Source organism: Syngnathus acus, chromosome 3, assembly GCF_901709675.1.
Source record: "Syngnathus acus chromosome 3, fSynAcu1.2, whole genome shotgun sequence".
NCBI classification, from domain to species: domain Eukaryota; kingdom Metazoa; phylum Chordata; class Actinopteri; order Syngnathiformes; family Syngnathidae; genus Syngnathus; species Syngnathus acus.
In genome coordinates, this window is record NC_051089.1 from 17,989,244 (window position 1) to 18,003,460 (window position 14,217).

The 14,217-nt window shown below is 44.8% G+C and overlaps 1 protein-coding gene across 1 annotated transcript in view; it reads left to right on the forward strand.

The window, feature by feature from the left end:
* ccdc102a (coiled-coil domain containing 102A) overlaps positions 1-3,366 on the forward strand; it is a 112,953-nt gene extending 109,587 nt beyond the window's left edge. The window contains exon 9 of the mRNA XM_037246681.1: positions 2,942-3,366. Within this exon, the coding sequence (XP_037102576.1) occupies positions 2,942-3,077 (136 nt within the window). The 3' untranslated portion in view covers positions 3,078-3,366. The remainder of the gene's footprint in view (positions 1-2,941) is intronic.
* Positions 3,367-14,217: the final 10,851 nt, after the last annotated feature.

Here is a 14,217-nt window from a genome sequence, read left to right on the forward strand (position 1 = left end):
GTTTTGGCCTGCGGGACTCCGGAGGCAGCTGACAGGTACCGGGTGGCCAAGCGGAACGCGGCTTCGGCGGTTGCTGAGGCAAAAGCCCGGGCGTGGGAGGAGTTCGGCGAGGCCATGGAGAATGACTTCCGGACGGCTTCGAGGAAATTCTGGTCCACCATCCGGCGTCTCAGGAGGGGGAAGCAGTGCAACGTCAACACTGTTTACAGTGGAGATGGCGTGCTGCTGACCTCGACTCGGGACGTCGTGTGTCGGTGGGGAGAATACTTCGAAGACCTCCTCAATTCCACCGACACGCCTTCCATTGTGGAAGCAGGGCCTGGGGACTCTGAGGCGGACTCTCCAATCTCTGGGGTTGAAGTCACTGAGGTAGTTAAAAAACTCCTCGGTGGCAAGGCCCCGGGGGTGGATGACATCCGCCCGGATTTCTTAAGGGCTCTGGATGTTGTGGGGCTGTCATGGCTGACACGTCTCTACAGCATCGCGTGGACATCGGGGACAGTGCCTCTGGATTGGCAGACTGGGGTGGTGGTTCCCCTCTTTAAGAAGGGGGACCGGAGGGTGTGTTCCAATTACAGGGGAATTACACTCCTCAGCCTCCCTGGTAAGGTCTATTCAGGGGTGCTGGAGAGGAGGGTCCGTCGGGAGGTCGAACCTCGGATTCAGGAGGAACAGTGTGGCTTTCGTCCTGGCCGTGGAACAGTGGACCAGCTCTTCACCCTCAACAGGATCCTCGAGGGTGCATGGGAGTTCGCCCAACCAGTCCACATGTGTTTTGTGGACTTGGAGAAGGCGTTCGACCGTGTCCCTCGGGAGGTTCTGTGGGGGGTGCTTCGGGAGTACGGGGTACCGAGCCAACTGATAAGGGCGGTTCGGTCCCTGTATCACCGATGCCAGAGTGTGGTCCGCATTTCCGGCAGTAAGTCGGATTCGTTCCCAGTGAGGGTTGGACTCCGCCAAGGCTGCCCTTTGTCACCGATTCTGTTCATAATTTTTATGGACAGAATTTCTAGGTGCAGCCGAGGCGTTGAGGGTGTCCGGTTTGGGGACCTCAGCATCGCGTCTCTGCTTTTTGCAGACGACGTTGTGCTGTTGGCTTCTTCAGGCCGTGATCTCCAGCTCTCACTGGAGCGGTTCGCAGCCGAGTGTGAAGCGGTCGGGATGAGGGTCAGCACCTCCAAATCCGAGTCCATGGTCCTCGATCGGAAAAGGGTGGAATGCCCTCTCCGGATCGGGGATGAGATCCTACCCCAAGTGGAGGAGTTTAAGTATCTTGGGGTCTTGTTCACGAGTGAGGGGAGGATGGAGCGTGAGATCGACAGGCGGATCGGTGCAGCGTCGGCAGTAATGCGGACTCTGTACCGGTCCGTCGTGGTAAAGAGAGAGCTGAGCCAAAAGGCAAAGCTCTCAATTTACCGGTCGATTTACGCTCCTACCCTCACCTATGGTCACGAGCTATGGGTCGTGACCGAAAGAACGAGATCCCGGATACAAGCGGCCGAAATGAGTTTTCTCCGCAGGATGTCCGGGCTCTCCCTTAGAGATAGGGTGAGAAGTTCGGTCATCCGGGAGAGACTCGGAGTAGAGTCGCTACTCCTCCACGTTGAGAGGAGCCAGATGAGGTGGCTCGGGCATCTCATCAGGATGCCTCCTGGACGCCTCCCCGGGGAGGTGTTCCGGGCATGTCCCACCGGTAGGAGACCCCGGGGACGACCCAGGACGCGCTGGAGAGACTATGTCTCTCGGCTGGCCTGGGAACGCCTTGGGATCCCCCGGGATGAGCTAGATCAGTGGTTCCCAAAGTGAGCGGTACCGCCCCCCTGGGGGCGGTGGAAAGATCTGGGGGGGCGGTGAGGAAGAAAGGGGCGGTAGGGGGGCGGTAGGGGGGCGGCAGTCGATTTGTACACAACACGCCGCTCTGGCCCAGTCAGATCCGACAGCATAGACTACAAAAGCAAAAGCTCAGGTTTGTAATTTCAAGCTTGTAATGTTCAGAATTTTATCTTATAATAAAAACCGCATTCTGGCGGTCAACATCATCTTGAGTTCAAGTCAACATGAAATTGGGGACTCGCCAGAACGCGCCGTGTTGTGTTGAGCTGGTTAGGCAGTGGTCCCCAACCACCGGGCCGCGGACCGGTACCGGTCCGTGGGTCACTTGGTACCGGGCCGCCAAGCCGCACAGACATTTTTTTTTTATCGACGATCAATTAATTCAGGTCAAGACACTCGTCCCGGTCACGTGACATGTTTCCCCAGTCGAGCCCGCAAAGCCAATATGTGGCGACAGGCTAACTAACCAGGCAGTGAAGCATTCAAAACTGCTTCAACACATGGAGACCAAGCATCCTGCAATAAAAGACAAACCTTAAATCACTTCGGGTGTCATTGTCTCCGATTACGTCTAGATGGGACCGGCTCGTTTCTGAGAAACAAACTCAGTGCTCCCACTAATTCAACGTAATGGTAATGATATTATAAATGTATTATTTATTTATTTATATAAATGCCGGTCCTTGGGGGGGGGGGCGCTAGGAATTCACTGGGAAGCCAAAGGGGGCGCCAGCCTGCAAAAGTTTGGGAACCACTGAGCTAGATGAAGTAGCTGGGGAGAGGGAAGTCTGGGAGTCCCTCCTGAAGCTGCTGCCCCCGCGACCCGACCCCGGATAAGCGGAAGAAGATGGATGGATGGATGGATGGATGGATGGATGGATGTTTGTTTGTTTGTTTGTTTGTTTGTTTGTTTGTTTGTTAGCATATGGTATTGCCTTGTAACTGGATTTGTGACCATTAACAGGCTTGAGTCACTCTTATGTTTTTCACTTTATAGCTTGAAATAACTTTTTCAGCTGGTTTTACTTCACTTTTTCTGTATATTAGGTAGGGTTTGTCAAATACTTATTTTCTTTAAATTTTCTTCCTTTCTTTTTCTGTCTCGTAGACTTCGACGACAGCATATAAGCCCAGGTCTTTTTGGGAGGATGAGATCAGCTCAGTTCACCCCTGATAATACAGATGGTCCAACCAGTGACATGGATGAGGAAGAGGAGCAACTGCAGCTTGAGATCCATGGATGACACAAACACACACACGCAGTGTCATTGCTGAGAGGAATATATATCTTCAAAAATGAGTCAATGTGCAAGATTGTTAGGCAAGTGTGTATTTTGACCATATGATCATTTATATGCAATTTTCCAACTCCATGCTGTATAATCTTGAATGCTTACTCAATACAAGCATATCAAGTGATTTGTATTCATGTAATGAGCAATGTTAGGGCCTAAGGAGATTAACACCCTATATCACAGTGTGCATAATTATTAGGCGGCTTGTTTTTCTCAGGCAAAATAGGGCAACAAAAAAGATTTAAAAAGAAAATTAAATGACTCCAAAAAGTAAAAATTTGTAAAAAGTCTTTCAGGGGGTTGCGGCACTCTTGAAATTGCTAAACTATTGGGTGTGATTAAAAAATCATCAAACATTCATTTGCAAGGGGTCGCACAAAACATGTTAAGGTAAAGAAGACTCAAATTAACTGCCAAAGATTTGAGAAGACAGAAACATTAAGCTACCTGGAACCCACTATCCTTCAGTGCTACCATATTCCGGAACTTCAACTTATTATCTGGAGTCCTCACCCGACCACGACTAAAGAAGACATACATGTTGAAACAAGCCTGGGTCAAGAAATATCAGAATATACATTTTTCAAAGATCTTATGACTGATGAGATGAGAGTGACTATTGACAGACCAGCTGAACCCATGGCTGGATCAGTAAGGGCCACAGAGCTCCACTTCAAATAGGACACCAGCAAGGTGTACTGGTATAGGCTGGTATTATTAAAGATGAGCTAATTATTATTAAAGTCAAAGTCAAAGTCCCAATGATCGTCACACACACATCTGGGTGTGGTGAAATTTGTCCTCTGCATTTAACCCATCCCCATGTGATTTTGATCCATCCCCTGGGGGAGAGGGGAGCAGTGAGCAGCAGCGGTGCCGCGCTCGGGAATCATTTGGTGATCTAACCCCCCAATCCCAACCCTTAATGCTGAGTGCCAAGCAGGGAGGCAATGGGTCCCATTTTTATAATCTTTGGTATGACCCGGCCGGGGTTTGAACCCACAACCTTCCAGTCTCAGGGCGGACACTCTACCACTAGGCCACTGAGCTGGCCTAAAGATTAACTTAAAATTAACTCTGAAATTAAAATGAAAATTAATTAAAATTAACCTATCGGCAGTTTTTAGAAGACACTGTCTTCAAGCAGTGGTACAGAAGAGATCTGCATCTTTCAAGAAGACCACGATTTTTATGTAGGACAATACTCCATCGCATGCATCAAAGTACAGTAATCCCTCATTTTAGTTAGTGTTCATTATGTCTTCAGTACTTACAGCCTTTTTTTTTTTGTTCAGACAAAATAATGTAGGTCTTACCTTAAAACGTTTTTCGACAGTTTTGGCGGCAACTTTCGCCTTCGTCAGGCAGTGTCACATGATGGTGTGTGACAGGTCTTTTCAGCTGTTACTATGAGGGCATGAACAGCCCGCTTTAAATCACACCACAGATGTTCAATAATCTTCAGGTCTGGGAACTGAGATGGCCATTCCAGAACATTGTACTTGTTATTCTGGATGAATGCCATAGTAGAATTTGAGCAGTGTTTGAGGTCATTGTCTTGTTGAGGTATCCAGCCCCTGCGCAACTTCAACTTTCTCACTGACTCTTGAACATTGTTTGCAAGAATCTGCTGTATCCATGCGACCTTCAACTTTAACAAGATTGTCAGTACCTGCACTGGCCACACAGCCCCACAGCATGATGGAACCACCACCAAATTTGACTGTGGGTAGCAAGTGTTTGTCATGGAATGCTGTGTTCTTCTTCCTCCATGCATACCGCCCCTCATATATATATATATATATGTATATATATATATATATGTATATGTATATATATATATATATATATGTATATATATATATATATATATATATATATGTATATATATATATGTATATGTATATGTATATGTATATGTATATATATATACGTGTATATCAACTATGTACACCGTGTTAACAATTATTAGGCAAATTGTATTTTTGAGGATTAATTTTGTTTTTGAACAACTATAGGGCTCTCAGTAGTCAACCAAAATGCTCATAACCCCCAAAATTGAATATTTATTTAAGAGCGTAAAAGTGAGAGTGGCTTTCTTTGGAAAATGTCTACGTGTGCACAACTATTAGAGTGCAGAATTATTATGCAACTAAATTAAAAAAGGGAATTTTCCCATTTCACTTGTTTATTTTTTTTTGTTAAAGTGAGAATAATCACCTCAAAATTTGCAAGTGAACATTTAAAAAAATCAGTGACCAGTATAACCACCCATCTTTTTAATAACAGTTATGACTTCTATTCATGGAGGCTGTCAGCTTCTTGATCTGTTGACGATTAACTTTTTGTGCAAAAACAACCACAGCCTCCCAGACATTGTTCACAGAGGTGAACTATTTTCCTTCAGCACAAATCTCCCATTTAGGAAGGGCCTAAAGTTCTTAATGGAGTTTAGGTCAGGTGAAGAAGGGGGCCATGTCATTATTTGATCATCTTTAAGTCCCAAGACAAATCCCTCACTACATAGCGGTTCGTTTATCGCGGTTTCACTACATCGTGGATATTTTTTCCAAATTAAAAAAAAATTCAAATTCAAAATAAAACTTCTAAATGGAGGAATTATGGCACGTAAGTTGCCCACACGCCAGCAGAAGGCAGGGAGTGCCCACACAATTGCAGTGCGTACACTTTTTATAAAAATAAATATAATAAGAGTTCTAAAAACATATTTACAGTGTTGTACCTTGTTATAGAAAAATTGTTATAATAATAAAAGAGTTCTAAAAACATATTTACAGTATGTACACTTGTACCTTGTTATAAAAATCTTTTATAATAATTAGTCCTAAAATCATATTTACAGTATGTACCGTAATTTTCGGACTATAAGTCGCGGTTTCTTTCATAGTTTGGGTGGGGGGGCGACTTATACTCAGGAGCGACTTATATGTTTTTTTTCACAAATTTTTACTTGATCATTAACACATCACTTACTTACAAGTATAGTTGACCACTTCACATGTTATTTTTAGTATAGTTGATCACTTCACATGCTTTGATATCTTTATCTTGAACATATTCAAAACATGAAAAATAGAGAGAAAAAATCAAATAAAGAAATTAACACTTTAAAGCGCCATATCCTCTGGACATGTCCTCTGTCACCAGGATGACATAAAGGATGAGAAATTTGATCGATGGATTTAATGATTTGGAGTGACACAAATGGTTTGATAATATTGTTGTTTATGTGATAGTTATTTAAAATATAGTTTATATATCGTTGTATGGGCCTGTGGAATAATGTGTACTGCGGCGCGGCACACGGCATTGTTGACAAAGGACGATCGATGGATTTAATGAATTGGAGTGACACAGATGGTTTTATAAACGTGTTATTTATGTAATAGTTTTTTTAAAATAACTGAATGTTACGTCAGGCCCGTTCTCAGCTCCTCGTTTGTGTTTGTCACGTTAGCATACCGTATCGTTTAGCCTGTTGTTGCTCGTTCATGTCTGTTCTTGGTGTTGGATTTTGTCGAATAAATTGCCCCCCAAAATGCGACTTAAACTCCGGAGCGACTTATATATGTTTTTTTTTCACTTTTTTGGGCATTTTATGGCTGGTGCAACTTATACTCCGGAGCGACCTATAGTCCGAAAATTACGGTATACCGTTTTTTCCGCACTATTAGGCGCACTTAAAAACGTAATTTTTTTTTAATTTTATAATAATAAGAGTTCTAAAAACATGTTTACAGTGTTGTACCTTGTTATAGAAAAATTGTTATAATAATAAAAGAATTCTAAAAACATATTTACTAGGGGTGTAAATCGCGGGTTTTGTCACGATACGATATCATATCGATACAAAGAATCACGATACGATATTTGCCGATATCTTAAAGCCTGCTGTGATTCATTCACGATACATCACGATATAGTGCTCCACGATCGATATATATATTTTTTTTTAAATAAAAAATATAGAACAATATCCTGATTTATAACAATTCATACGCAAAATCAACAAGGTACTGCAAACTCTTTATTTAGGAAATTACAAGAGTATTGTAGTATACAAAGTGCTTATTTTAACACTGAACTTCATCAAATTCCTATATTTTTTCTCATATAAGTAAAGCAAAATGAATATTCTTTCTTTTTTGTAATACCATTAACTTTAAAGTGCATTACTGAACTATTTATTTACAATAATTTTAATTGTCCGTTGAGCCATCTTTTCTTTGGAATCCAAAGTGCTTCCAAACGAATGACTTGAAGCCCAAAGGGGAGCGAATTTCCTCGTCTTCTTGGACACTAGCCATAGCACCAGCCCAGGAGCCGCGTAGTTGTCGGCTCCCCTTTCACGTGCCTGCTCTGCTCACAACACAACACAACACGCCGCGTACTGCTCCCGGAAAGAGGAAGCAAGCAACAATGAACTGGATTTCAAAATAAAGTCGCGTCTAATGTCCGAGGTCAAACACGGCGATATAAATCGATGTTTACGTTTAGCATCGATGCCAATAAATCGTAGAGCATTATATCGATTAATCGATGTGTATCGATGAATCGTTACACCCCTAATATTTACAGTATGTACACTTGTACTTTGTTATAAAAATATTTTATAATAATGAGTCCTAATATCATATTTACAGTATGTATACCGTATTTTCCGCACTATTAGGCCCATTTAAAAACTTAAAATTTACTCAAACAACCACAGTGCACCTTATAATGCAGAGCGCCTTATATATGGATCAATTGATGAATTTGTTGAGCCATACTGGTTGTACACAGCACTCTGCCAAAATGTTTCAGTACGTTTTAGTACGACTAGTAAATTACAAGGTCGCATCGCTTCCCAGCATTACAGCAACCGTGATGAGGGGGCGTCACTGAATAGCTGTTATACCCGCGAGGCCATTTCATTTCAAGATAGGCTGTTCCGTTAATGTTTACGGATCAATATGCAACGGAACATAAATAAGCAGCACCAAAATGTTAAATCGGTCTTTAGTCGGTTCCGATCACTTTAATGGGAGAGAGTTTGAGAAACGTGATTGTTTACAGGGGGCTGCCATGACACTTTGCTGAGGCTCATGGGAGTCTGCGAGCTGAGGCTCATCGGAGTTTGCGAGTGGCTAATACTATAATGATAACTGCTATACGCACGAGGCTCTTTCATTTCAAAATAGGCTGCTCCGTTAATGTTTCGAGTAAATTTACGGATCGATATGGAAGGGAAACATAAGTAAGCAGTACCAATGTGTTAGATCGAACTTTAGTCGGTTCCGATCACTTTCATAGGAGATAGTTTGAGAGACGCGATTGTTTACGGAGGGCTCATTGGTTATTGTCGAGTGGATGCATACCGCAACCCTAGTCAACCTCAGTTTGATGCATAGCTTCTATTTTATGCGCCTTTTAATCCGGTGCACCCTATATATGAAATCATTTCTAAAATAAAAAATTCAATGAGGGTGCGCCTTATAATCCAGTGCGCCTTATGGTGCGAAAAATACGGTACTTTACCTACATCTACATATATATTTTTTAATTCAATGTTTTACCGGGGAAGTCAATTGAGAACATTTTCTCATTTACAATGACCTGGAGGCAAGGTGTGTGAAGTGTCTTGCCCAAGGACACGAGACTGTGACAGAGCTAGGGTCGAACTGCCAACCCTCCGGTTACTAATCGACCCGCTCTACTGCCTGAGCCACAGCCGCCACTATATCTACAAAATGCGCATAGCGCTGCTATGGTAACTTGTGACCACGAGAGGTCCCTGTTTAACCAAGGTTAACTACATTTGTTTAAGTAATGAGTGCGCACTTTCTGTAAATCCTATAAACTTCATTTCGCTTCTCAAATATCACTGCTATATGATATATTTAACTGAAATTGCTGATCCGAACAACCAATGATTTATAAAGGAAAATCTTGAAAACGATCAAGGGTGCCCAAACCTTTGCATATACCGTATTTTTCGGACTAAATGTCGCTTCGGAATATACGTCGCATTAGCCATAAAATGCACACTAAAGTGAAAAAAAACATATGTAAGTCACTCTGAAGTATAAGTCGCATTTTGGGGGAAATTTATTCGACAAAATCCAACACCAAGAACAGACATGAACGAGCAACAACAGGCTAAACGATACGGTATGCTAACGTGACATAAACACAAATGAAGAGCTGAGAACGGGCCTGACGTAACATTGACAGTTATCCAAATAACTATAACATAAATAACACCTTTATCAAACCATCTGTGTCACTCCAAATCATTAAATCCATCGATCGTCATTTATGTCAACAATGCCGGGTACGCGCCGCTGACAGCGGTTGCACTTCAAAGTCAAAGTCTGCTTTATTGTCAATTTCTTCACGTCAAGACACACAAAGAGATCGAAATTACGTTCCCACTATCCCACGGTGACAAGACATAGTACACAATATACATACAAGTAAACAACACAAAAAGTAAAAACAAGAAGGCACAAACAATGAATAAATAAGAGTGATGAATAAATAATAAATAAACAAATAACATAATAAATAAGAGGAGCAAAAATGGAGCAAGTGAGCATACAGCAGACAGTCAGAATATAGCGCAAAAGTACAGGACGCTACGCAGAAGGGGGGAGAGAGTTCAAGATCCTAACAGCCTGGAGTATGAAGCTGTTGGCGAGTCTGGTGGTGCGGGAGCGCAGGCTCCTGTACCTCTTCCCAGAGGGCAGAAGGTCGAACAAAGAGTGAGCGGGGTGACTCACATCACTCACAATCGTGGTCGCCTTGCGGGTCTGATGGGAGGTGTAAATGTCCTTCAGGGAGGAGAGTGAAGCACCAATAATCTTACCAGCCGTGTTCACTATGCGCTGCAGGGCCCTCACGTTGTATTCAGTGCAGCTACCACCCCAAACAGCGATACAACTGGAGAGGACGCTCTCAATGGTGCCACGGTAGAATGTAGTCATGACGGCCGGAGGAGCACTTGCTCGCCTGAGTTTCCGCAGGAAGTACAGGCGGCGCTGAGCTTTCTTCGCCAGTGATGCGGTGTTGGTGGACCAGGAGAGCTCCTCACTGATGTGCACCCACAGGAATCTGGTGCTGCTCACTCTCTCCACCAAAGCACCGTCGATGGTCAGTGGCAGGTGTTGGGTGTGACCCTTCCGGAAGTCAACAACAATCTCCTTGGTCTTGTTGACGTTCAGCAGGAGGTTGTTGTCCCTGCACCACGTGGCCAGAAGGTCGACCTCCGACCTGTATTGAGTCTCGTCGCCCCCGGTTATGAGACCCACCAGAGTCGTGTCGTCGGCATATTTCAGCACGCGGTTGCTACTGTAAGTTGCAGTGCAGTCAGCAGGGTGAAGAGCAGCAGACTGAGCACGCAGCCTTGGGGGGCCCCCGTGCTCAGCGTGATGCTGGCGGAGATTTTGTCGCCAACACGTACCACCTGAGGCCTCTGACAGAGGAAGTCCAGTAGCCAGTTGCAGAGGTAGGTACTGAGGCCCAGCTTGTCGAGTTGAGCAGATGAGTCGTTGTGGTACAATGGTGTTGAATGCAGAACTGAAGTCCACAAACAGTAATCTCACATACGAGTCCCTTCTCTCCAGGTGGGTGAGGGCTGAGTGGAGGGCAGAGCAGATGGCATCCTCAGATGACCGTTTGGCTCGGTACGCAAACTGGAAGGGGTCTATGGTGGGGGGGAGAATGGATCTGATGTGCTCCATGACAAGCCGCTCAAAGCACTTCATGATGATGGGCGTCAGTGCCACGGGGCGGTAGTCATTGAAGCAGGACGGAGCAGGTTTCTTCGGCACAGGTACGATGGTGGCAGCCTTGAAACATGAAGGGACGATGGCCTGCTGCAGGGAAATGTTAAAGATGTCCGTGAAGACACCCATCAGCTCCCCAGCGCAGTCCTTCAGCGCTCGACCTGGGATGTTGTCAGGGCCCGCCGCCTTACGGGTGTTGGTAGCGGCAAGCGCCCTCCTCACGCTATCGGCAGAGAGGCACAGGGGCTGCTCGTGTGGAGGGGGAGGGGTCTTCAGCGGGCAAGTGCTGTTCTGAGCGTCGAAGCGAGCAAAGAAGCGGTTAAGATCGTTGAGCAGACGGATGTCGCCCTCACAGCTCTGCGACGCGGGCTTGTAGTCCGTGATGGTCTGAATGCCCTGCCATAGGCTCCGTGCGTCCCTGCTGTCCTCGAAGTGGGCGGTAATCTTGCAAGAGAATGCCCTTTTCGCTTCCTTGATGCCCCGGGACAGGTCGGCCCTCGCTGTTCTCAAGCCAGCCTCATCCCCCGCTGTGAAGGCTTTGTCGCTGGCCCTCAGCAGCCTGAGGACAGCCCCTGTCAGCCATGGCTACCAGTTAGCCCGAGTGACGATGAATTTTGTGTGGGTCACATCATCAATGCACTTCGTGATGTAAGAGGAAACAGAGTCAGTATACTCCTCTATGTCCGTCCGATTGTTGCAAGTGGCCGCCTGCTTAAACATTTCCCAGTCAGTAGTGCCAAAGCAGTCTCGAAGCGCATCAGAGGCACCCTCAGGCCACACTTTTACCCACTTGCGAACCGGCCTGGATGCTTTCACCCTTTGTCTGTATGCGGGCATACTAAGCATATAACAGTGATATGGTCAGAAAGTCCAATATGGGGGAGGGGGGCGGCTTTGAAAGCTCCTTTATGTGTAGAGTAGACCAGGTCCAGGAAGCTGTCACCACGTGTTGGAAAATTAACATGCTGGTGAAGCCTCGGAAAAACAGACTTTAGGTTGGCATGATTCAAATCCCCAGCGAAGATGGTGAAACCGTCAGGGTGCGCCGTCTGTTGTTCACTGACAGCCTGGTACAGTTCACTAAGAGCCGCGATTCTGTCGCCTTCAATGTTGGAAGGCGGGATGTATACTGCGACTAGCAGAATCGCAGTAAATTCCCTTGGCAGATAAAAAGGACGGCACTTAATGATCACAAACTCCGCCAGTGGCGAGCAGTGCTTGCATACAACTACAGAGTCCCGGCACCATTCATCACGGATGTAGACACATATTCCTCCTCCTCGCGATTTACCCCCTTTTACCATGTCCGCCCGATAGCACGCTAGCCGCTCCAGATGCACAGCAGAGTCCGGAATGTTGACAGTCAACCAAGTCCCAGTGAACACGAGCACACAGCAGTTACTCACTGTCCGGTTCGTAGATCTCAGCAGGCGAATGTAATCCATTTTGTTGTCCAGCAATCGAACATTCGCCAGAAGAATGGAAGGCACAGCCTGGCCTGGACGCCTCCGCGCTTGCCCCTCTTCTGCCTCCTCGCACACCGCTTCCGACGCTTTCTATCCGGGGGAGGAGTAGCAGGCGAGTCCGGCGTTGTTTCAGGCCGGAGCAGTCCGAGTTCCTTTAATGTCTCCGCTTCAAAGTTCAGAACGCCGCAAAACTCGCTTTCGTCGATGTCGAGCAGAACCTGCCTGCTGTACTTGTAGCACGACGTAGTACGATGAGACGAACACGTAAAACTGTCGGACAAACACTCATTAAACGAACAAAACACCGTTCGGGCGGGACAAAGAGAGGTCGCTGGGTGTGCACGCGCCGCCATCTTGAATTACAATATTCCACATGTGTATATATATATATATATAGTGCTAGTGATCCCGGGATGCTTCATGCGCCTACCTGTAGAATAAGAGATCTCCAGTTCAAATTTACAGTGAGCAACTGAGGAGCAGTCGTCCATTTATTTGTTTTACATTCGGGTTTTTTCCCGTTTTTACATTTCGTTTTACAAGGATTACATATCCAAACGATTTTCAACTATGGATTTTCAGTCGAAGCAGGAGGTCATCAGTAAAGGAAGAGCAGCTCCGGTGTTAAAAGGTTTGATTCGAACAACGGGACTTCGGAACGGAGTGGTACGCACAATCGAAAACAAGTTTTTGATTCCATGTGCTTTATTGAGTGTTTTTATGTGTGAAGACTGCTGATATCAGAATTTAATTAGAATAGTTCAAATTAAATAATGAATAAGCTACACTAGAGCAGCGTTCCCCAACCTTTTTTATGACACGGTTAGGTGCCGGACAATTTTTTACCGGGGGGGGGGGGGGGGGCGGGGCTGACGTCAGTGCCTCCCCAGTCATGAACCTCACCGCACATCACTGGTATGTATACATACATACATACATACACATACATATGCATCTAGCTCCCACAGTCCAGAAAAATTAACATGTCAAGTTAATTTAAGACCCCCTAGGTGAATTTACGACCAAGACGGGGATACTGAAAACTGGTGACTAAATAGACGTAAGGACAATATTTTCCAAAAAGACCTGTAGAACAAAAGCAAAAGATTATCTAATTTCTATGATCTATATTTGTTCTTTTCCATTTTGTTTCTTATCAATTTTGTTACATATATGTCGCAGTATATTTGTATCCAACTTTTCGCAGTGCCTTTCAATATATATTGCCTTAGAAAACATCATATTCATATGAACGTTTTCACATTTATTTTTTATATTTTATGACCTTACAAACTTGAATGTATTTTATTGATATTTTATGTGATCCAACAACACATTGTGAAGTGGATCCATTTTTTTTTCAAAAGGTCAAGTATGTATTTTTAAATCTGAAGTGTGAGGTGCGTTTATATTAAATCAACTTGTACTCTGATGTTCCTAACTACAATCCAGTGCAATCAGTTGCCTTCAGAAGTCACCTAACTTGTAAATAGAGCATCATGAAGACCAACGAACTCACCTGACACGTCGCACTCCTATTAAACACACAGCTAATTCCGCTTTGTCCAACAAATCACCTTTTAAGTCGGAACAATACTTTTTTCTTCAAATGTTGTAAATGAAGCACGATCATTGTTAGAATGGGCCTCCTGGGCACACATCATTAGCTAGATAGCTTGAGCTATACTTTTATCTTGTTGTGACCCTTCTCTAGCTTTCACTGGCCTTCCCTTTTCTGTGACACTCTTTGCACATATACTATATTAGTTGATTTCAGTCGAGACCGCAAGGTCGCACATCACACAGGCAAGGCAATGCCGCCCCACTTGTGGG